Source organism: Scomber japonicus, chromosome 6, assembly GCF_027409825.1.
Source record: "Scomber japonicus isolate fScoJap1 chromosome 6, fScoJap1.pri, whole genome shotgun sequence".
In the NCBI taxonomy this organism is placed as follows: domain Eukaryota; kingdom Metazoa; phylum Chordata; class Actinopteri; order Scombriformes; family Scombridae; genus Scomber; species Scomber japonicus.
In genome coordinates, this window is record NC_070583.1 from 14,608,272 (window position 1) to 14,631,889 (window position 23,618).

At 39.5% G+C, this 23,618-nt stretch overlaps 3 protein-coding genes across 3 annotated transcripts; 1 reads left to right on the top strand and 2 right to left on the bottom strand.

Moving 5' to 3' along the window:
- Nucleotides 1-5,131: 5,131 nt before the first annotated feature.
- sh3bgr (SH3 domain binding glutamate-rich protein) lies at nt 5,132-12,460 on the bottom strand. The gene is made up of 7 exons (XM_053320153.1): nt 12,368-12,460; nt 10,982-11,167; nt 10,780-10,860; nt 10,091-10,180; nt 7,749-7,910; nt 6,854-6,883; nt 5,132-5,194 (listed from the first exon to the last, which is right to left on the bottom strand). Exons 1-7 carry the CDS (start codon nt 12,410-12,412, stop codon nt 5,132-5,134), a joined length of 657 nt encoding a protein of 218 aa, XP_053176128.1. The 5' UTR covers nt 12,413-12,460.
- Nucleotides 12,438-16,862, top strand: LOC128359832 (lebercilin-like protein). The gene is made up of 9 exons (XM_053320154.1): nt 12,438-12,446; nt 13,405-13,636; nt 13,797-14,068; nt 14,412-14,654; nt 14,820-14,957; nt 15,779-15,848; nt 15,946-16,049; nt 16,309-16,405; nt 16,573-16,862. The coding sequence occupies exons 1-9, from the start codon at nt 12,438-12,440 to the stop codon at nt 16,860-16,862; spliced, it is 1,455 nt and encodes a 484-aa protein (XP_053176129.1).
- Nucleotides 16,863-17,246: 384 nt separating this feature from the next.
- On the bottom strand, nt 17,247-22,787 carry get1 (guided entry of tail-anchored proteins factor 1). Its single transcript, XM_053321369.1, has 5 exons — nt 22,686-22,787; nt 19,248-19,413; nt 18,249-18,316; nt 17,817-17,931; nt 17,247-17,592 (listed from the first exon to the last, which is right to left on the bottom strand). Exons 1-5 carry the CDS (start codon nt 22,773-22,775, stop codon nt 17,519-17,521), a joined length of 513 nt encoding a protein of 170 aa, XP_053177344.1. The 5' UTR covers nt 22,776-22,787; the 3' UTR covers nt 17,247-17,518.
- Between the last annotated feature and the right edge of the window lie 831 nt (nt 22,788-23,618).

Here is a 23,618-nt window from a genome sequence, read left to right on the forward strand (position 1 = left end):
TCATTGAACAATCCCAAATTAATTAATGTACAAATATGTGTCACTTCAAAAGATTAACCACCTTACACTGAAAGTTTCCACATTATACTCAGACGTTTTGGACTACGATCGGCTTTCAAACTTGTTAAGTGTCCAATCTCTGACTTGAAGTAAGCACAGACAGGCGTGCACTTTTTAAATATTTACTATATACTTTCACATTTAATCTGCATCTTGAAGTCCTTGACACTATTCTTTATGCAAGAGAAATGAAAACAGTCTTCTAATGTCAAACTCTGCACATACATTTATTCACAGTGATTTCCAAATGAAGTAACCATTTTTTTGTATCTAATAATAAAAGTGCAACCCTAACCCTCCTCCACCTCTTTTCTGAATCTATAGGGACACAGCACATGCTTTCCTGTTTACCCCTGTACAGCTCAGACTGCACAATGGTCTACAAATCTATAAATATACCAACAAAAGAGTTTCAAATAAAACAAAATATAACAATGTTAGTGGGTTGTTTTTTTGTTTTTTTTTTACCAGTTCTCTTTATTGCATTTTCCATTTCATCCAATACCTAGTCACATGTTTTACTCTTCATTCAACAAAGTGCATTGGTTAGACAGCAGCATTGGCAGACGTCATTGTCGTGGTGGAGTAGTTTACAGTCTTACAGTGTTGATGTCTTAGTTTACATTTACACATTCAGTTGATATAGGGATGTTTTGTAGTCATCAAGGCACAACATTGGTAAAACTGACACAAAAAACAGAATAATTCACTCACTAGAAAGTGAGTTATGAACCTTGGACAAGCCAAGTTTGCATTTTCTGACAACTTTGCTGCCTCTTTGTGTTATAAAACTAGAATTTCTAAAAGTAAAACATGAAAAATGTGTTTGAGTTTAACATATTAATTTGTCCTACAGCATGTCTCAACATCCAAAATATAAAAATTAAGTCATAATTGCAGTCAAAAGGGAGAGGGGAAGGGGCGGCAAATGCGGGTTAGGACATAGATTTGGTGGCGGCGCCTTCAAGCACATGACCAGCAATTTCCAGTAGGGTCCAGTGTGGCCGTGGGGAAGAGTGGGGTCTGAAGGGCTGAGGGGGTCAAGCATCAGGGGTCAGGAAGAGACGGCACGGGAGGCTCCTTCAGGCAGAAACACAAGACAAACAAGAAAAAAAATAAGGTCACACGTTTCCCAGTTGTCATGACGGTTGAGGCATCCACTGCCACCACTACCACTGCTCTGCCCATGCCACCCGTGCCCACTTCTCCGGAAGGCACATCTGAAGCTCACTTAGCAGCTCCGTCTAATAAGGCGTGACAGGGGCTTGCAGGGGTTGGGAGACTGCTAAGGGAGGAGGGGAGACAAGCATTGCCTATTCCTTCAAAGCCTGGTCTTTGGTTCTCCCTGGACCCACACATTTCCTGCAGTGGGTCATAGATGCCCGACATGCCAAAGAGAGACTACAAGACAGGCTTTGAAGATTAGGGTTATTACCATTATCGTCATCAGCATCACTGCCTCAGAGGAACAAAAAGATAAATAAAATAAAATTGTGAGATGTTTTCTTTGTGGCTTCAGATGATCCCCAGGCACTCTGTGTGCTCACTGCAGCTGTTTGCAGATAGAGACAGTGGTGGTAGTACAGCATATATCTATGGGTGGCAGTCCCTGGTAAATAAGTTGCTCCACTAGTTTGTTTCCTCTTACTTAACACCTTCAGGTGCATGGCAACAGGAAACAAAAGCAACTCCATGCACTCACCAAGGTGAAGCAAGGAGTCTATCAGTGTTAGTGTATGAGATTTATGCATTTCATGTAGAAAGGCAAGAACATAATATTGCAGGGAATGCTATACCATTGCTTCATAGGTTCAGTATATAATGTAGATAAAACGGAGAGGCTGAGTAATTGGGTTATTATACAGTGGCTTTTCGATTTGATAGCAGGGTCAAAGAGGCACACAAAAGCAAATCACTCTGCTGAATACATGTTTATCTATTTAATTAATCTGGTTACATGAATGCCAAATATAAAAGCGGCACCAGGGGGATCTACAGTATTCATGCTGTGGTGATGTTTGCTATTGATCCACATGAGGTTTTACTGCCATCCAGTGTTAGAGCTGAAACATTGAAACAAAGCAGCAGAGAAATGTGTAACATTTTACCTGGATGGTAATAAGTTGACATCAACGTCGCCTGGCGTTAACTACTCAGCTGCTTCCTCCTGTTAGAAGAAGAAAAATAATAATAACTGACATGTCTCATATTGCTCTTCACCAAGATTGCTAATTTCAAAACAAAAGTTCTTAATAGGTCTAAACTATCAAGATGTTCTACTTATGTGTGTTTGTGTTCCACACAGGTAAAATGTTTGCAGGCAGGTCAAACACAGACAGCAGTTTGAACAGACCAACATGGATTTTAAGTCATTGCTGTCATACTACCTGTGTTTCTTCCAAGTCTTCTTCTTCTTCCTTTGATACATCAAAAAAAGAAAGAGAAACAAGGGGGGTTGTGAAGTCATGGTCCAAATGGAAGGAAAGTGAGAGGCCTTCACATGTTTGTGATTGAGGTGTTGGTGGGTTAAAAATGGAGGAGCAGTAATTCGAGGAAGGGGCAGTGGATAGCAATGAAAACAGGGGCAAGAACCACTAAAGAGACTAATATCCGGGCAGATTTCTATATATCCTGAGATGACATATTGAGTGAGACAAGAGCGGTACTTAAGACGGCGCACCATATAAGATTATGTCTAATAGCCTAAATTTTAAAGGACCAGTGTGTAAGATTTACTGACATCTAGCGATGAGGTTGCAGATTGTAACCAACTGAATACACCCTCCCCCTTCCAGGCAAGTAGTAGAATCTATGGTAACGTGAAAGACCATCTCTAGAGCCACTGTTTGGTTTGTTCGTTCTAGGCTACTGTAGAAACATGCAACAAATGCAACATGTGCAACTATGTAGATATAAAAGGCTCATTCTACAGTAACGAAAACATAATTATACACTCATTAAAACATACTTATGAATATTATATTGCATGTCTGCCGAGTCTATTCTGCTAGATGCCACTCAATTCTACACACTGCACCTTTAAGTTATACACATCTTACTTAAGTGTCATCACTGGGGCTGCACTGACGGGCAGTTCCTTCTTAGTACAGTTTGATGCCTGCCTTCTCAAAGTAAACAACACACATCATTATATAATATCGATAATGACATCATTATCTATATTTCATGTATACTATTTACTTAAAGGCAACAAACACTTGATTCCAGTATGTTGTACAATGTAAGATTCTAAGAACCCAAAAACATACACACAGATCTAAACAATCTGGAAACAAACTAGGCAGGCGTTCATAATCCAGTCATACATCCAAGGTAAAAAAAAATGATAACAGTATTGCCCAGTAACAAGAAGTGCTCCATCTCATCCATCCATCCATCCTCTTCAGAACTTGTTATATCCACTTTGTTTGCTCTTGGCAAAAAAAGAAACAAAGGCCATGCCTTCTTAAAAAAGATAGGCATGTCCCCTCTGTGCAACATAACCAGACTGAAAACAATTTGTGCTCATGTGCACACAGGCAGGTTTGAAGAGCAAAGCAATGCTTTTCACCTGTTGTTAAGGCATCAAAACAGAAAGCAACAATGTCTTGGCAGACTCATTGAACATGCCCACTACAACACTGGGCTAACAACAAATACATCTTGTCATCTCTGAAGTAATGCTCATCAACAAAAATCATTCCCACATTGTGCAGTTGACTGTACGATGCCAGACTGCATTGGGGGAAGACAGAAGAAAAGTCTGCATTAACCTGCAAATAGAGTTTATGTATGCAATCACATCATGCATCAAGACGCCAAGAGGATTCACACCACGCAAAACACGGACCAAGACTACAATCTAAATATACCTCTTGCACTTCAGCCTCTTCTTCTTCCTATGGAAGATGAAATCAGGGAGTGTTGAATATATGGATACATGTCAAAAAAAAGGAAAATTACAAACATTATGGTTCTTTATGACTGGCATTTTTGTTACCTCACCAAATTCACCTAAGGTTTAATTAAACTATTGTCATATTTCTCATGCTGCACACCATCAGGCATCTCCATGGAAAAGAATCTACATATTCATGCAGCACACAGAGAGAAAGAGAGAGAAGAAGGGAGGACAGTGAAACCCTCTAAAGAGTCTAAAAACAACATTACGCTACAATTGCCAATCACAGGAAACTACCTCACTGCCTTGTTGATCTTGCTCCTGCAACAAAGGTAGGACAAGGACAAAAGAGATAGAAAGGTAGAGAGGAAAGCGACAAAGCAAAGCGGTGAAGCATTTTTAAAGGAGATCAGGCAGAGAGTTGGAATGTCTCAGAGAAGCAGAAGCCCTTTTCACACAGTGCTCAGGACAGAGACGTCTAAACTTACAACTGCAATTGTGTTGAACACAAGAAAATGTTGCTTTGGGGTTGGGTTTAGTCCAAACTCTCAAGATAAATCATCCCGAAGTTAAGCAGTGCTGTGTGAAAAGTGGCTGGATTGATCTTGTACTGAGTCTTAACTCAGCAACTTGCAGCCCTGTCCTTCAAGAAACTATGTGAGGAGTGTCATGTCAGGTGTGTGTGTGTGTTTGAGTGTCTGTGAATGCAAGCAGGGATGCAGAAGAGGGTAAACACAGGATGATATACTGTATGTAGATTCTTATTTCTTATGACAATCACTGCAGGTCATACTGTAACTGAATCACTGCATATATGCGTGGAAAGAGACAACAAACAACTGAGGTTACGAGCAAAACCTCTTGGTATGGCCAGCAGTGTTGTCCTTTATCCTGCACTATGTTCTGACCACAAATGCCACACTACTTCTCCAGCAGTGTGATTGGTCCTTTTTGGCTTAAAAGTGTGGTAAACTGTGCAAATGCTCTGGAAACTGCTGGAATATCCTCAATAAGAAAAGGTGTACTGACTAGTGGAGGATGAAATTAAAGGAATGTTTGATATAGTGGAAAAAGGAGCAAGAAAGTGAATGGTGATCCCCAAAAAAATACAGACAAGACCAACTGAGGGACGCTAGGGGGCAGGTAAAAGGAAAGAAAAATCGCGTGAATCTACCTCAAGCTTTCGTAGCTCTTCTTCTTCCTAGAGGGGATAACAGATAGCAGGTCAGCAGGCTGTTTGGGGAGCAAGAGAGCACCACGGGCATGCGCTATAGAAGACTCTACTGATTTAAAATGGAAACTATTGGGACAGTTGAGGTTGTCAGGAAGCAGCAACAGGACTGGGAAGAAATAAGGAACATGATGTTAGCAGAAAGAGAGGAAAACAAAATGTTGTTTTTTTTAATGGAGTAGAGTGATAAAGAGAAAAGTCTTGAGTGAGTGAATTAAAGAGTCTACAGATGAGTGGGAATAGCAGAGCAAGACAAAGACTGTCGACCGTTTCCCACCCCAACCAGCACAGCCTTCCCTGATCTCTGCACCATCAAACCCACACTCTTGATGACTACAGGGAGCAACCGTAGCAAGAGCAGATCACCGACGCACAGTTACCTCTGACTGCAAATCCTCTTCCTCCTGAAGGGGGGGGGGGGGGCAAACCAAGAGATGGACAAAAGGGCAAAGAGGAAGGTCAAAGGCTATATAGCGCGTGCAAGAGGAAGCAGTAAGACTTCTGTAATTGATGCATCTAAGTCTTAAGTGTGCAATGAGTCAGGTAACTGGCATGAAACATGAACTGAGGAAACATGTAAGTTGTTAAATGCAGCCACCTGAAGTAGAAGATAGAGATTGATGTGTGTAGTGTGTCAGTTAGTCACTGGAAGTGGTGCATCAAAATATGAACTTGATTCAAAAATGCACTCTTTGGCATCTTGCTTTCACTGAAAAACATTTATGTGAAGTCTTGAGTTAAAAGTACATTTTAGCATTTCTGAATGTGTTTCTATATTTTTATCAAATTTCTATAGTCGTAGATATATTTGGTGTTGGTGTAAAGGCTGTCAAATGAGTTTGGTTGGTTTATGACATGCATTCCCACAAGCGTCATTTTCTCTACAAATTGGCAGAAATAGGTTAAAAAGCAGACATGAAGGTGCTACTTTTAGAGACTACAAAACGTTTTTTTAGAAGTACACAAATCCCACAATGGCATGAGCAGCTACTACAGAGAAAGATGATTAGTTTGAAACAAAACCAAAAAAAAAATAGTCGAGGCTATGCACATCAAACGTTTATGTGTTTTTGAATATGGCTAATTAACTTCTGGCTGAGATGCAGGACATTTTTGATAAGCACTGAATAGACTGTGCATGGCTTATCACATTCATGAGGGAAAAGCTATCCTGTATTTTAACATATTTAATATGGAAACTGAAAAATACACAGTACACTTTCTGGACAGAAATATATGTTAAACTACTGAATATAGGACATTTTAAGCAGCACAAATGTAAGCAAGCCTCGCCTGGCTTAACCTGCTCCTCTGTTGTCTCTGCCTTGTGTCTTGTTTGAAGAAGAGCCCTTGTGAATAGAAATATCATTTGGGGCTTTTAAAACTGTGAGGGTTAAGCTTTTGATGATCCATCTGACATCTATTTTGCAGTATTTGCTGGCATGTTGAGGAGAGATGCTTGTTACATTACACAAGTAGATTTGAGCGGTAAGAGAGAGCCAACAGGTTGAGCTCATGTTAGTAATAATTTTCAAATTACTGGGAAGCAGACATGGCTGGGCAATGGTCAAAGATTGGTCAAAGCGCTGGAGGAACAAAATCACAGTTGTTTTAAGTATTGACTTGATTTCAGTGTGACCACAAACTTTTGAGAAACGTACCTGTTCTTCTTCTTCCTCTGCGTGGGCCTCCTAACAAAAAAGAAAAGATAATATTAGAGATGGCAGACTGCAAATCTGAACAACAAGAGTAGAGACTTAACACACTTTGACCAGGACAGTTAATAGTGAACGGATATGCAGTGCAATGTGCTGGTAACAGTGTCATCAACAGAGTACAGTACAAAGGGAGGTGGCAAATGGAGAAAACAAAAAGAAACCCATAAAAAGTTAAAGGAATGCAATATTTAAGAGGTTAATATCCAATGGTGCTGAAGGGACAAATAAGAACAATAAACATAAATGTTGCACATTGTCGGTTAGAGGGAGAGACTTGACGAGGAGATGCAGTGCGAAGATGACAGGAACTTGAAAAGGAGGCAAACCCTTAATATGGGAGAAAAGGACGACATTAAAGGGAAGGAGAAGATGCTGAGGGGAAAAAACAGAGCATTCCAGGAATGATGGGGAAGTGTCGGAAAAAAACAAACATTCAAAACATTTAAGGGATGGAGGAAGAGGCAAAACAACGACTTAAGGTTGGATTCTAATGTTGGGAAAAAAAAACAAACATTCAAAACATTTAAGGGATGGAGGAAGAGGCAAAACAACGACTTAAGGTTGGATTCTAGTGTTGGGAAAAAAACAAACATTCAAAACATTTAAGGGATGGAGGAAGAGGCAAAACAACGACTTAAGGTTGGATTCTAGTGTTGGGAAAAAAACAAACATTCAAAACATTTAAGGGATGGAGGAAGAGGCAAAACGATGGCGGAAGGTTGGATTCGAATTAAGTTGCATTTACTGTGTCCTCTGTGACCTCGTCTGTTTCTTCCACTGCCTCCTCCTCCTCCTCCTCCTCCTTCTCCTCCTCCTCCTCCTCCTCCTCCGCAGGTGCCTCGTCTCCTGCTGTTTCCCCTTCCGTGGCTTCATCTTCCGCTGTCTCTGCTTCTTCTACCTCCTCCTCCTCCTCGCCACCCTCACCCTCTTCTTCATCAGCAGCCTGTTCCTGCTCCTCCTCTCCATGTGCATCCCCATTACGTTCTTCCTCTGGGACCTCCTTATTGTGAGGTGAAAACAACAACTGGTGATCAAGGTAAGCAAATGAGGTTATTTAGCAGTGTTTCAAACAGATGGTCGACTGGAGAGATTCAGAAACATTTAAGTCCTGGGAATTAAGTGGAGGAGAGAGGAAGCAGTAGCAGTTAAGTAGTGTAGACTGGAGTGTCAGAAGTCATGATGAAACTCAAAAGTTTGGAATAATGTGTTTTGAGTTGCCAATGAAGACAACATTTTTGTTACAGGTGAAATCAGTATTTATAACATGAACAGCAAGCATTGAAACAAAATGCAGCTAGTTCAGAGAAGCGAACTTATTTTGCACTTTGCTGCAGCACTACATTAGAGCCTTTTGGGATAACAAACAACTGTGTATTGTGTAATGTGTTGTTGAGTTGGGTTTTTAATTGTTTTTAAGCATAAAATCTATCGTCTTCAGTTTCAGTGAAGTGATTCAGGATTTTTCAGCTATGTCAAACAATGACCATAGTATATCAGTAAATAAAAAAAATTAAAAAACAAGTAAAATCCTGCTTATGTTCAATATACTTATCTACTGAACATCAAGTACTAATATCTCCTGTTAAAGAGGCTTAAAGCAGAACTTGTAAGAGTTGTTTGTAGAAGGTGAACTGAATGCATGTATGTACAAACATATGTCAATGGGTAGCTCCAGGTTTGAGCTATGTTGCAAGCAGGGATTTTCTTCAGGGGTGGGGAATTGTTAGAAAGTCACTGTAATCAAATCATAGTAAAGACACATTATGCTTTAGGAAGAGAGCCATGACAATGAAACTAAACATCACATTTCACAATCCAAACCAAACATATGGCACCTTGTAAAGAGCTAATTACACAAGTGATTGCAGGAACATGATGGACACCATGACAGTCTGAACACAGCAGTTAGTGTGACAAATAAACATCAGTATATTGTGGTCTAAATCCATGCAGAACATAAAAGGATTAGTCTGGACAGCATGGTGACTGGTAAGACAGGCCTAAAGGAAATTAAGACTCAAGTTAACAGGTATGGACAGGGTGAAATTGTTAGGTTGTACTCAGTAGGTGATTTCTTAATTTTTAACAGGGGGGATAGGCCAATAGGAAAGTAATCTTAGGACTGCAGGGTTATCAAATACTGATTATAATTTCGATTTAATAGAACTGCTATTAGACTAAATACTGATTTTGTGTAGGCCTATTCTTTTACTGCATGTGGATATTAAGCATTTCAATCATGCTTATTTTTCAAAACCCACCATAGTTTTGATGCTATTAACTTTACCCTGAGTTATGTAACTGTAACAGCTGAGCATAGTGTGGTCAGTGCAGGTTCATTTCTTCAGTCACATTATGTGCTTCACTCCAAGGTTACACCAAACATCTATATTAAAAACTATACCTGTAGTCATGTCTCCCCTAAAATAATTTATTACAGTGGTGGGTTGGTCTGGGTGTGTATTTTTAGCATTGATTTATCAATACACAGCACAGTTAGGCTACTGATATTTCAGAGCTATGGTCAGGGCCAAAGATTTTAACTAATGACTGTATATGTATGTCATGGCAGCTGCCCAAAAGTGAAGCCCACATCTCAATGGCCCCTGGTGACTGCAAATACATTTTTCCCAAAGATGATTTCTGTCATTTTAGGTAGTTCTCATCATGCTGCTGTTTGTTCAAGTGCTTAATTTTCTGATAAGTTTTAATTATTTGATGATATAAAGAGTGAGTGTGACATCATGACTGACAGCTGTGACAGCCGCTATCAAACCTCCGTTAGACTCTACTGCACAGACTCTGGCTCCAATTGACATTATGCAAGCAAGATGGCAGTTACCGGAAAGGAGATATGTTGGCTTCACTTTTGCATAGTGGTAGGAAGTGGAGACACATACTAACACAAACGTCAGATTAAGGATCAATGAGTCAGGCTGACTAGACTAACATTCAATTTAACACCCCCTCTGCCCCTGCACCCTCTCTACTACTAGGTGATGGAGATGTGGGGTGGCAGGTTAACAAGAGATGCATTTTGGTAATTTTGCTAACAAGGAGGATGGTATACCCATCACCCCCCCAAATCGCCTACTGGTCATAATGGATGTAAAACAAAAAGGGAAGACGCGGTTAAAGAAACAAAACATGGCGGGACACCAAAAGTAAGAACGGCATTACTGTGGAATCATCAACGTTTTCTTCTGCATTAGCTTCCTCAGTATGGGTTCCGTTCTCCACAATGTTTGCCATGTCAGCCTGTTGTGCTTCCTGTGTCAAGACAATTATCCAGTTTAACAGAAATGTAATCAAATCAAGCCTTGAAATGAACTGTTTGGATCACCCAAAAAACCCAATAAAAACATCTGAACAATAATAATAATGAATATCTTTAAGCCAAAAGGCTATTTGAACATATTTACTTGTAAAAGTAACAATAGTTTTATTCCACTCGATTCAAATGATTCAGTACAAGCCTAAAATATTTGGGTGTACAAATGATCAAATACTGAAATGGTTGCTTGACTTTGATGTGTTTGTTTAAAGGACAAAAGAAGAAAGATGGACTATTTAACTAGTCTTTTACAATTATGTATGTTTCATCTGTGATTTATGAATTTTGCTTTCACAGTTATATGAGTTATGGAATCAGATAAGCAGGTATTTGGCAGGTTGGTAACAGTTAATTTCAAGTCCTGTACAGTGTGACAAGTGTTTATAGATATAATGAAGTCAGTGGATTGCACAGCTTGTAATAGTTCTGCTGCCTTTACAATATAGGACAATGCATTCATTTAAAAAACCAAAAGGTTAGGGATAAAGACATTTAGTTTCATTATTTACAGAAGAAAGGAGATAAGAGGCCTGACCTTTGATCCAGGAGGAGGGGGCAGTCCCAAGAAGGAATAAACAGCATTGTCTTCCTTAGCATCGAAGAACGTTTCATAGTCCTGCACAAAAAATGAGAAAAAAACTTAAATTCACATTCAGTCTTCTGAACATTTAAAGTTTTTGGCACTTATGAGAACGGGTTTTCAGTAAAATGACTTGTGAAAATGTTTGTGTGCTCACTCCACAGTAGCTCTCTTCGTTGAAGATCTGTGGGGGCAGGGGGATGCCGTTGGTGGGCTTCTTCTCCTCAGGGACGTTCTGCCTCATCCACATTCGGTTGTCCTCATTACAGGCGATGTCCAGCTGAGTGTAGTCCACTTTAAGAGCCTCCAAGAAGCCGACCACATCTTGCTGCTTCTTCTTGATCTGGGGAGCAGGAAAACATGGGGATATGGCTGACATTTATAATTTAAACAAAGAATGTGGCTCAGTGGAGCTCCTCTCAAGCGTGTGCACAAATTAAACATGACATAATAAGCCCAAACAATTAGACTGTCTAGGACAACAGACTGCTCATCAGGACTTTTAATGACTGTCTATTCTGAAAGATGGATCCCTCATCTGCTGCTCTTTCCTGAGGTTTCTTCTTTTTTCCCTGTTAAATGAGTTTTTACTCATCTGAATCGAGGGTCTAAGGACAGATCTATTGCTGTACAGATTTTAAAGCTCCCTGAGGCAAATTTGTGATGTTGGATATTGGGCTATGCAAATAAAACTGACATAACCTAGTCATTTAATCAATAAGTCAATCAAATAAAAAAATAATCATGAACAAATCTAATATTTGATTAATTATTTAACGAATTTATGAAGCACAAATTTAAAAAAAAACATCTTCTGGTTCCAGCTTCTCACATGGGAAGATTGGTTGTTTTTTCTGTATTACATTATTGACTTTACTACATATATATATCGACCTGTGTGTGTGTGTGTGTGTGTGTCCCTTTCAAAGCATTAAATGTGTGGTAATAAAGTCTCCACAAACATGCAGTGAGGTCCACTCAGAGGAATCAAACTCTGGTATTTTTCACATGGACAACAGAGCTTTCCAACTGGGCCACCATGTCATCCCTGGACTGGCTCAAACTGCCTGTTCAGCTTTGCAAAAAAAAAAAAAAAAAGTAGATCTACAAGATGAATTCATTTTCCCTGCTGTGGTTCAATCAACCCCAACTCGTGTTTGGACAGATTCAATGAATATCTCCCTACGATCACTATCAGTGTGTGAAGGGGTAAAACTTGGGCTATGGTCTATATCGGGGTCCGTCACATAAAGAACTTAGGGAGCCCCTGTTCTAGAAAGCTCTGCCTGTTGACTCACATCGACCGGCGCGATTATTCAAGTCTCAAAGCACTCCTCAAGCAATCTTATCTAAACACACACCGACTCATAAACATGCCAATAGACTTTATGTAAGCGAAATCAAAGGCTAGAGACGCTCATTTCGAGGTCTGTGCTGCAGCGCTCTTAAATCAATGTGGGTGAAAGTCTTGATCTATTGAAGGAGGGAAACCATTGAAAGGTTTACTCTAAAGAAAAATGAACCGCATGGATTGGATGCTTACCGCTGTGGATCCCGATGAAGAGGCGAGAAACACTTTGATAACCATTTTGTTACAGTGTATTTTAGAGAGTATGCAACAAGTAGGCTCTTAAAGGCGAAGGCAGCCCCCTCTATTATTAGAGTGCACCGAGGATAGACACACAGCACTGAGATCACACACACACACACACACAAACACACACACACACACTGGTTAGGTTATTTTGGTCTCCAGGCTCCATCAGTGCAGGATTGGTGGTCTGGCCTCTGGGGGCGCAGCACCGGTCAGACTGATTGGCAACTTCAGCTGTCAGTCGGCGCAGGGGACAGTGAAGTTAGTTCCCAGCTCCTTTCTGAGTGCATATATGGACAGAAATAGCACTGACCAGCACTGTAGGCTGTAAGGCTTTGGATTCCAAGCGCAGGACCTCGGGCCTGTTAAGGGTCCTTGAAAATAATTTTTAAAAATGAGTTGAATTGATCCAATAGACGTTGGTGCGTAATTGGGACACAGTTTGACTCTCTTCTGTCGCTGCAAAGTAAAATAGCCTACTTATATGGATAAAAAAGTATATATAAATAATAGTATTGATATCCAATTCTTTAACAAGTTGCAAATATGTTTTCCTTTTCCAAATAATCATACATAAAATACACAAATGACAACCGCGAAAGTGTCTATCCAAAAAGGTCCCTGGCAACCGTCGGTAGAGTAATTTATTGACAACATATTTTCAGCCTGGATTCAAAATGACAGCCCTGCATGTGTTTGTTCTTCAGTGATGTACAACAGGACAGAAAAGAGAACTGCCCTAAAAAAGAAGATTGTTAACAAGAAAAGGTATGATGCTCTTACTTTTCAGGCTACACTATTTAGTTTAGTTCAGTTTATTTGGAGCATTAACATTAGCTGTTACCCAGGCAACAGTTACTCTTCCTGGGGTCCATGTTAAACTAAATACAACCAATTACAATTACAATATAACATAAATGCCTACCTAAATAGAGTCTCATTATAAAGAGTCTCATTTTTTCCCTTGTTTTTACTTCTGTTCTCAGAGTGAAAAAGCCTGTGAGGAAGTGATGTGTGTGAGGCAGCAGAGCCTGATGCAGCAGGCCTTTGCTCACAAGAGGGGTTATGGTGATGCTGTGAGCAGCACGGACACCTCCCAGTGGTCCTCTCCCTCCAGACTGTGCTGTGACTCTAGTTCTCCACACCACTCATCTGAGTTTGAAGACCAAACTGACTCATGTGCATACAAAACCCCAGGAGCCAAGTCATCAGACAAGTGTCAAGAATTAAAACCAACTGGAATTACAAAAGGCATTTTATTAAACTATGATTTAAAACATGTGATTTGGTTGTAAATCAAATAAAGTTGCAGTTCCTTTGTTAATATGTATGCAAACATGTAAGAAGTATCATGTGAAACCTCTTTCCGTCTGTTCAGCTAAAAAAGCACAAAAGGCCCCCAAGCAGAAGACAAACTACACTGCAAACCATCAACTGCCAAAGTTGCCTCCGATCAAGCCCCTGCACGTGTCAAAGCCAAGGATCCAGTCTGCCAACTTGAACTGCATCAGTGAGCTGAAGAGCCAGGTGTGGGATCTGCAGCATCAGCTGAGTGAGGCCAAGAGAGAAAACAAACTGCTGAACAGGCTCCAGCACCGCCACACGGTGGCACTGCAGCATTTCCAAGACTCAGAGGGCAGCATATCACAGGTTGGTGTCTGAAATGCTTAGTCAGATGTGAATCATTGCCACATCACCATGTCCACAAGATGTTCAGAGACAAAACACTGCTTTTGGAGGGTCCTCATCTTTCAAAGTTGCCACGCTTTTATCTGTGTAAACCATGCTTTCTACAACTCTCTTTCAAAAGCTCTTCACTGATTTGGACCAGGAATGATTTCTTGTTCCTAATCTTTCCCAGAATGTCATGCTTCTGAGTGTAGTTCTTCAACTAATGTCTGCTTAATTTCTTCACACTAACGTCCAGGTGTAGCAGCAAATCAAAAATTTCAAGTCATTGCTCACAAATCCTTGGTGCCCCCCTTATTCTCAGATCCTAACCAAGCACAACAACGAGGTCCGAGTCCTGCAGGGGTTGATTCGTGAGACCCGCACATGCCGTGACAACCTGGCTAGACAGCTACAGGCCACAGAAAACAAGTTGTTAAATGCTACAGCCAGTCTGCAGCGCCTGCAGCTGCTCAACCATGATCACAACCTGCTGGAGAGGGAAGAGCTCAGCCTCAGGATGGCCAAGGCCACTGCCAAGCTGGAGGAGAAGGACAAGATGATACTGGTATGGAGGAGCAGGGGTGGGGGGGGGGGGGTGTCTGATACTGTTCAAGTGAGGGCGAGTCCAGTGTCACAGCATCTACAGTCACAGCCTAAATCTAGATTGTGTTATCAGTTAGAGGTGTGAACAGGAAAAACATTGATTGTGATTTTACTTCTTTATCTCTAGGACTTAAAGAGGAATCTTGAGTTGTGCCAAGCTTCATTCAATCACCAAATAACCACTGAACATAGAAAGACCAGCGAGGCGAGAAAGATGTCTGGCAATCTGCAAGAGCAGATATATCAATTAACTACGGAAGTCCAAGTAAGTTGAAAAAAGCTGTATTTTAGTCATTGCTTTGACAGTGAAGACAGACAGCTCACCTGGACTATTACATTATCCATTACACCTGTTATATTTCAGAGTCACCTATATACATCTTCAAAGTACTGTCTGTATATACTGCTATATATACTTTGTGTAAATTATTCATGTTTTAATGTACACAACATTCTAACATATATGAACAATTATGAACCTTATTATCATCAATGTTTTACTTTCAATGATTTATATATTAACATCACTTAACACTGAAAAAAATTACATTGTAGTTATGGTTATATCTCTAGTCTTTATTCCATTTTTATGTATTCTATTTTTAGATAGTTATATTTGAGTTGATTTAGTTATTGCATGTATATATTTAAACCGTTAATTGTTTTTGTGCATGTTTCATTTACCCATCTCAACTGTTTTTGTATTAGCCACTTATATCCAGTGGCTCCTGTAACACTGTCATTTCCCTTTGGGATTAACAAAGGATTCTATTTATCAATCCATCTATGTATGCTAACATCTATATTATTGAGCATGCTTGTATCGTCTAGATAATAGCAGTGCATTTGATGTTATGATGTCCCATCTACAGGCAGTTTCATAGGGTGTCCCATATGAGTGTTAATGGGTTCAATGCTTATAATTCCTGCTTGGTGATTACCAGTGATCCTCAGTAAACTGAATCTTACAAATTGATGTTACGCATAAGCATTTTGTAAGAACATGTTTTAATATATGATGTATATGTCATTTAAATTATGTTAGTTGTTAAAAGAAGTGTCTGGTCTTTATTTCCCCTCACACAGGATAGAGAGAGAGAGCTGGAAAAACACAATATTTACTCCCACAGATTCCTAAAAAGGTCTAACCAAAAAGGTATTAAAAAAAATTAAACAAGCGGACTCAGTTTGACAGTATCTAATTTGTTGTCATTTGTCGTGGATGTTGTCTGAAATTCATTTCTGATTTACAGGAAGGGAAAGTAAGATGGTTCAAACAGATGGATTAGTCCCTTTGAAGTTACAGCATTCTGAGACTGAAGAGAGGCTGGAAGACCAGGAGAGCTGTGTGAACATGGTACAGGAATTAAATAATCTAAACATGTAACTGTAAGGCTGCGGTTGTATTTTCAAGATATCAACATACTAACATCTTAATCCACTCCATACATTTATAAAGCCTACATGCTGATTAATGATAAATGTAGGCCATTTTATGTATTTACACTTACTTTTACACTATAACTTCATACCATCCTTTTTTCACTTTTAGCTATCATAGGCCACTAATAAATCCTGTGTATTAATTTCAGTGTTACAATCATTGTCCTGTGCAGGAGTCTTTTACTATCGAATATCTGGAGTCAGAGGTTTCAGTTAATGTCATGTCAGAAGAAAATCACGTAGAGGAAACTGAGACTGAGAGATGTGCAGGTGAGTAGGCTACTTCATGCCACATACACTTTTACAACCTGCCAATACATGAAAAAAATATCAAAGTTGTATTTATTGCCCTACTTGTTCAAGACAACACAAAGGAACAAACTTAGACCTATGTGCTTAAGAATGGAGCCTAATATTACCAAAATATTTGTTGTCAGACTCTGTTGAGCAGAAAGGTTGCTCAGAAGAAAACCCAGAGTGTCAAAGTGAGGAACACTGTACTGAAAAAAAAGAAGGAACAGACATCCCACAGGAGTCAGAAGAAGAGCACCCAAAGGAACGTGGAAGCCAGGTGTCTGATATTTTGGAGGAAACTCTGAATACAACTGAACCTAAAGGCAATGGGTACAAGCTGTCCAAAACCAAATGCAACTACACTTTCAAACATTCTATTGAGAACCTGCACAATGGAAAACCCACCTGCAGCAGTGTGGACACACCAGTGTGAAAGCTCCCATAGCCAGATGAGGGTGAAGGGGGATGGAGACCCTCAGCACAGAGATTTGTGAACCTACCGGCTGGGAAATCCAGGAGAGATGGAGTAGGCGTCCTTCAATGTGATTAAAACTAGAAGACTAGGCACTGACTTGTAGAGTGGACAGGAATATATAAAGGAAACAAATGCTCCATATAAATATGTTTCAGTGAGAAGAGGAAATTATGACTTCATTGGCTGCAGATAAATTTTTTCATGCTGAACAATTTCTCTGAATAAATGATAATCTAAGAGCTACACACAATATATTGTAGTTATCCGTTTTATTTTTCACTATTTCTGTTTCACTTAAAGAACTGAGATTTCCAATGTTTCAATAAATAGATGCTTTTGTTTTTTATTTTACTTATTTATTCTTATTAAAAAGGCATTTCATGAACCAAATCATTCTGTTTTAAATATACGGTCAATACACACAATTCACTTACAACAAAATTACCAAAAAAAATCCAGGCTGTTATAACACTGAATGTCCAATGACAAAATGCACTGCATTTTATATGCTGACATGAGCAGCTAACACAATAAGCCTAGCATTTATCAACTCATTGTTAGGCAATAACTTAGAAAACCACTTTATTTAACTTCTGTTATTAGAGCTGAACTTTTTAGCTGACGGCATGGAGACCCAATGTTACTACTTTGTTGCACACCACCAACCAGCATGTGATTCCCACTCCACCTGAAAGGACAAGAGATCTCCATCAGTGACAAGCAGACTGACCTTGACAGAGGTCGAGCACAACATGTCATTCATATCAACACTAAACTTGTGTTTGAACCAGTATTAGTCTGACAATGTTATTTGTCTCATCCAATTTAGATTCCAATACAAAAAAGCTATACTGTACATGCATTACATTATCTACCTATCTGGAGGTGCCCTGAAAACAAGAGACTGATTACCTGCCACTCCTGTTGGGAAGGCCACGAGCCGCTCCACAGGGGCAATCCATTTACTAGGAACCACTGTTACTGGGTCAGAGTAATACTTCCATATCAAAGAGATCATCACAGCAGCCTGAAAAATAACAAAAAAATGTATACAATTCAGTCATGTACTATCAGGTGGGTACAGATCTACTCCCAGATCCCCAGATTTGACATTTTCATGTATTTAAATTAATTTGGGAAAGGACAGATAAAAACATTGCATGGCATTTTATTAGACTGTCATGAAAGGAATGTCAACTTCTACATTTCAACCTCAAAATGAAAAACTTATCAGCAGGTTTTGGAGCCAAAACATGGCCCGTGATTACATTTAGAGTACAGAACAAGGACATGCACAAATCTGGAAAAAAAACACTTTTGTTTCTACTTAAAATGTCCACCTACCTGCAGTATGTAAAAGACAATGTTCACAACCCATTTCATTTTGGCTTGTTGTGCTGTTCTTGATTTCACTGTAAAAGGAAGGAAATACATAACTGTTAGACTTACAACACATTTCTTGCTGATCTAGCCTTTATTACTTCCCCAGTTCCTGTTACCCTGATAATCTCTTGAAGGTAACATTTTGTTTCACTTTATTATCTGATTCAGTGGGAAAATTTGAGGTGTGGGCACTTACCCAGAAGTCTTTACCAACCCATGTTTTACATTACCAATTAATTTGTTCCACCCAGTCATAGGGTAACATGCCAAGTATTACAGCAGTGAATTCTCTGTAAGGTCTTGGGCAAGACTGAAGTCTCCACAATAATAAGAAAAACATATCAAATAATTCATACACTGCATGAAGTTAATCTGATCGGAAGTCCTAAGAACAGTAAAATCAGGACAAATAGGTGTCAAACTGTCAGTGTACAGAGAATATCTATTTAAGATCTGAAAACACTTTTGCACTGCTGTACACGTGCGTCACACTGAAACTCTGTTTAGGCACTTCCTGTGTGAGGCTGATGGTGAAGGACAGCAACAGGCAGCAGTTGTTCCCAGAGAACACTCAGTATGTACATTATCCAAAGCCTTCTACCACTCCCTGCTGTTAGTGATTTGTATGTGTGGATCTCCTGTAGTAGACATGCACAGGTGTGAAGGACACATGTGCTATACAGTAAAAGTGACTGAGTATCACCATGCATTTTTCCTTGTGTCTCAAATGGGAAGTGAATGCACAGGGAATTAACTAACAAGAACACCAATCCAAAACATTAACCCTGCAATGAAAGCTATTTTAATTGCTAATCAACACCCTTGAGACAAAGTCCTGGCCTAGACTGATTCCTTTACAAGGCAATTTGTTGCTTTTTTGTTTTAGGACATTAACCATGTGTTCCTGTTATGTTGCCTGCCCTTGGGTCGTCAGTCACAGTTAGTACTTCTGTTCCTCACCGTGTGTTTTCAGCTTGTCTGTCATCTTGTTGATTTTGCGCTCCAGTCTGGCATATCTAGCAAACTCATCCATCATGCTAATTGAGGACTGCTCCTTCTTCATCTCCTGGATTTCAGCCCTCATGTCGCTCTCCTGCTCAGCGTCTTTCTGCACCATCTTTGAGAGCTTAAAAGGAGGGAATCAAAAGAGAGACAGGATTTAACTGCAGTATGGGATACTTTTTGTGGATGCAGAACCCAGTCATACCCATTGTCCTAATCATTTATTTCTTGGTAGGCCACCAGGCCAAAAAACTTTTTTCTTTCTATCCATTCATTCAGAAATAAAACATTTGGGCGCCTCTGTGAGGCACTGTTACGAAAACTGAGTCAACTTATGTGTCATTGCCGAGGAAACTCTTGATGCAATGGGAGTGCCAGTATTATCAGAGTGCCTTTAAATTACTAAAAAGTGAGAGTGCAAGCATATGGGATGCAGGTTAGCGAATATGAACATAGCACTGCCTAAACAGAGAATAAGGAAACTAAATATATTCACATTTTTCTCCAAGACCCCAGATCCAAGCAAAAATACAGATGAGGAAGAAGTCACTGTCCCCTCTCCTTGTAATCTGACCAGACAAATATGCCATTTTGTGCACCTCATCTGTTTTTTTTGGTGGGTACCACCAGGTCTCTAGAGGAAACACTCATTCCTAAAATTGGATAATCACATATGAATCCATCATGGATGGACGGGAGGGATGGGAAAGATCCCATCAAGACTGTTGCACAAGTGTTGACTTCCATTTACAATGTTTTAGCATAGTGAAAATTAAAGTGGATTAACATGCTAGTCACAAGCTTCTGGAAACCTGAGGTCCAAGGATGCTGTACTATTAGCAGCTTTGAGTCGTTGACGGGATGAAGCTGATCACTATCTGCCTTTTATAACCTTTCTATTCAACAGAAGGTGTTTGTGTGCATTGTTTTCTTTGATATTGACAAATGCATGCTATCATGGTTTTGAAGATGAGGTCTGCAGAACCATATTTAGGTTCAGACTAAAGAGAACTCATTTATTGGCCTTGTTCTCTGGCTACATGTTTAACAGGGAGTCTTGTTCTCAGACAACAGAATTTAATTAAACGTAGAACTGTGTACTTTGAGTTTCCTCTTGCCAGACACATTTCAGCCTTCAATGACCCAGGATTCTGACCCGAGTAAAACAAGGAGAGACCTTGAAGTATGTTTTAACTTCACTGTGTAAAGCAATGCAAGTGACTATCTACACATATTTAAATAAGCTAGTTAAACTCATTTAAATTTAGGGTGTACTATTCCTTTTTCCGCATGTAAGCATGATTGATTCCTCATAGCTGTTTTATGTCCTGTCAGTTTTTCTTTGTACTTCACTACTATGCCCTCAGCATCTGCACATCCTCCCCATCAACAGTCACAGAAGTAACCATCAAACTACTGGTAAATATGTCCGTTTCTTATTTACATTTTTCATGTGATAGTGCATTCAGCTATGAAGAGGTCTTCCATAGAAGTGTGTGACTGAAACCACAGATACAATTTCATTATCTTGGCTGTATTCAGTCACTGTGATCCAAGTGATACAACAGTAGTCAAAGGCATGGACAGAAATTTGCCTACTGGACACAGGAAGCATCCCACCTCAGGGAACTTCAGGGTGTCAAAAACCACCTCCATCAAACTGTTGCCTGATTGACAGAGTTGCAGAGGATAAGGTGTATACAACAGGACAGGGTAAATATTTTAAATATATATCTTTGTGGATGCATATCATGTGGATGCATATCATGGAATAGCTTGCATTCTTATGGATAAACAGCATTTGCGTATGCATCAGAATTGACTCTGTTGGGAGCCTACTTGAGTAGAATTCTGAAAAAAAAATTATATGGATTTTTTTGGTTAGTTTTCACTTCGTCCAGTTTAGGTTTTTCCTCCCTAAAATAAGTTATCCTGTAATTTTACAGCTGCAGTTGTGATTGCATGTAGGATATTGTGTTTTTTATTTAAACTGGGGCCTAAACTTTGTGCAACAGCTGAACATCATGAAGGACTTTCAAGTTCTTTGCTGGGTACCGTCACTGAAAGTTATTGGGGAAGTGACATAGCCTGCTGTTCTCCAGATGGACATGAGAATCAACAGAGAGCCCTCAGAGACTTCCTGGGGGGAGAATCTATTGAATTAAAAAGGACTTTTTATTTATCTTCCAGGAGGACATGGAGACATTCTTTTCAAGTTGTGCGGATGAAGGGTTGAGGGTTAATGCCACGTTCCTTCATTTCTGATCAGGAGGATGAATCAATTTGTGACTAGTTAAAAGGGTTTTTTTCTTGCTGGTGCTGCATTCATATTACTGTTGAATCACCTAACAACCGTGGAGGTGCACGTCAGAGGATGGCATATCAGCCTAGAGACTCCAACCAGAAAGAAGGCTCTAAGGAAGTGACATGACAATTACAGCTCAGTTGTCCTAAAAGGCACATACTACTGTTTATTTACACAAAAGCACATTCAACAATAGTACACATAATGAGTATGTAGGCTGCGATGATCCCATTTAGCATAAATAAAACATAAAGAAGGGTATGCTTTAGGGTGTAGCAACATCATGATTAACTTTATTTTCAGTGTGTTTTCAGTTCATGAAAGTTAATTGTAACATTTTGGTAATCTAAAAAGGTCTTGTTTAGCATTTGGTTATACTAAAAAACTCTCTAGGGAATCTGATGATCTTTTTTTTCCCCCATTACGTACATTTTGGTTGAGTAACATTTTTCACTGGTGAAAATTAACCTTAGCAATATCACAGTTACCCTAAGACTCTAACAAATACACTCTGCTAACCAAACTAGTAGCTGGCTGCTAGGGTCAGCGCCAAACAGCCAACATGGCGACGGTCAAAATGTAAAGTGGAGCCTTCAAAACAGAAGATGGACATATAGCCACCATAGATATCCACAAAGAAATGGGTGACGTCACGGTGGCTACGTCCATTGTTATTATTTTATATATATATGAATGATGTCACACGACAGCCTGGTGTAGGTAATTGTGGCACTATTCACTCACCATATTGGCTCGCAATTACAAAAACGCCTATGAACGCTGTTTATATGTATGGAGCTTTACTATGATAAGCTGTCATGTAGCTAGTAATGTTACCTGGTACACACACAGTGGGCAGCTTACATTTCAACCATAAAGCACCACAGACAGTTTCCCCTTTGTTGGTAGTAACTCTATGAGGTTAACGCTAGGGAAAAGCACACCCTGAGTGTAGGATAATGCAGCATTATCCATAACTGCTCTGTCAACAGCTGCTGCTGCTGCCCTGTTTGGTGTCTGTTGGACGAGACTACAATGCGTAGCTATAGTCGATACATGTGTGTCAAACAGCAGCAATAGCTCATACTTACACTGGAGGAAATGCTGGGCAGGAGTGTTTTCATGAGATTGCACAGAAAAACTGAGCCGAGCACCAGGAACCACGCAAAGCCGGCCGCCATGTTTCTCTCCGCCTACAAGCCTCCTTCCTTGTTGCAGCTGGACGGGTTTTTTTTTTTTTCTCCACGAGGGTTTGCGTTTCGTCCAGGCTACAACCAATTCTTTTATACAGTCTATGGCTACAAGGCTACAATCAATTCTCCAACTTTATTGACATAAAGTTGAATGACACGTACAAAGAAAAAACTAACTGAAAACAAAGAGTGAAAGGACATATTAAAAACGAGAGATAAGAAGAAAAAGGGGAAAATGAATAACATTTTATATAAAGTATAAAATGAAATAAAATCATAGTTTTATATCAATCCATTCTGAGTATTGAGACAGTATTAGTGGTTTTTCCATATGGATTTATCACCCCCTCCACACTTGTTTTAATCTACAAAAAGATACCCAGAAGTGTTTAAACAAATATGTTTTTTCCACAAAAAACAATAACATCATTGAATATTTGAATTTCAAATGTTTAACTGCATTGATACACTATGTCTTCTACTTCACTGAAAAGTCCAGTCTGTGTGCTGGAGATCATCAAATTTAGTCTTTATTGTCTCAGAGGTAGGTTTGTTTACACAGATACATCTATACATAAACTGTTATGGTCAGGTCCAGTGGTGGAGAATAAGTACATCTACTCAACTTCTGTATTTAAGTACAATTTACTTGTAGCCAACTTTACTTTAATATTGGCTAAACTTATTTGAAAACTTCAGTGACTCTTTATATGAAAATCTGACACAATAGATAATATAACAAGCTTTTAAAATACAACATATTATATAAAGTATTTAGAGATTGTATTTTATTTTATTTTTACCCCTAGGTTGGGCACCACTGGACTAAAC

What these genes read in the sequence shown, in the direction of transcription:
- sh3bgr (XM_053320153.1), bottom strand. Translation starts at nt 12,412, where the DNA reads ATGGTTATCAAAGTGTTTCTCGCCTCTTCATCGGGATCCACAGCG. An exon ending in CTTCATCGGGATCCACAGCG is followed by an intron (nt 11,168 to 12,367) that starts GTAAGCATCCAA and finishes CCTGCTCCCCAG; the next exon opens with ATCAAGAAGAAGCAGCAAGA. An exon ending in CCCCTCCTCCTGGATCAAAG is followed by an intron (nt 10,181 to 10,779) that starts GTCAGGCCTCTT and finishes GTCTTGACACAG; the next exon opens with GAAGCACAACAGGCTGACAT.
- LOC128359832 (XM_053320154.1), top strand. An exon ending in AAAAAGGTCTAACCAAAAAG is followed by an intron (nt 15,849 to 15,945) that starts GTATTAAAAAAA and finishes TCTGATTTACAG; the next exon opens with GAAGGGAAAGTAAGATGGTT. An exon ending in TGAGACTGAGAGATGTGCAG is followed by an intron (nt 16,406 to 16,572) that starts GTGAGTAGGCTA and finishes ATTTGTTGTCAG; the next exon opens with ACTCTGTTGAGCAGAAAGGT.
- get1 (XM_053321369.1), bottom strand. Translation starts at nt 22,775, where the DNA reads ATGGCGGCCGGCTTTGCGTGGTTCCTGGTGCTCGGCTCAGTTTTTCTG. An exon ending in TTGTCTTTTACATACTGCAG is followed by an intron (nt 17,932 to 18,248) that starts GTAGGTGGACAT and finishes GTTATTTTTCAG; the next exon opens with GCTGCTGTGATGATCTCTTT. An exon ending in CTTCCCAACAGGAGTGGCAG is followed by an intron (nt 17,593 to 17,816) that starts GTAATCAGTCTC and finishes TTGTCCTTTCAG; the next exon opens with GTGGAGTGGGAATCACATGC.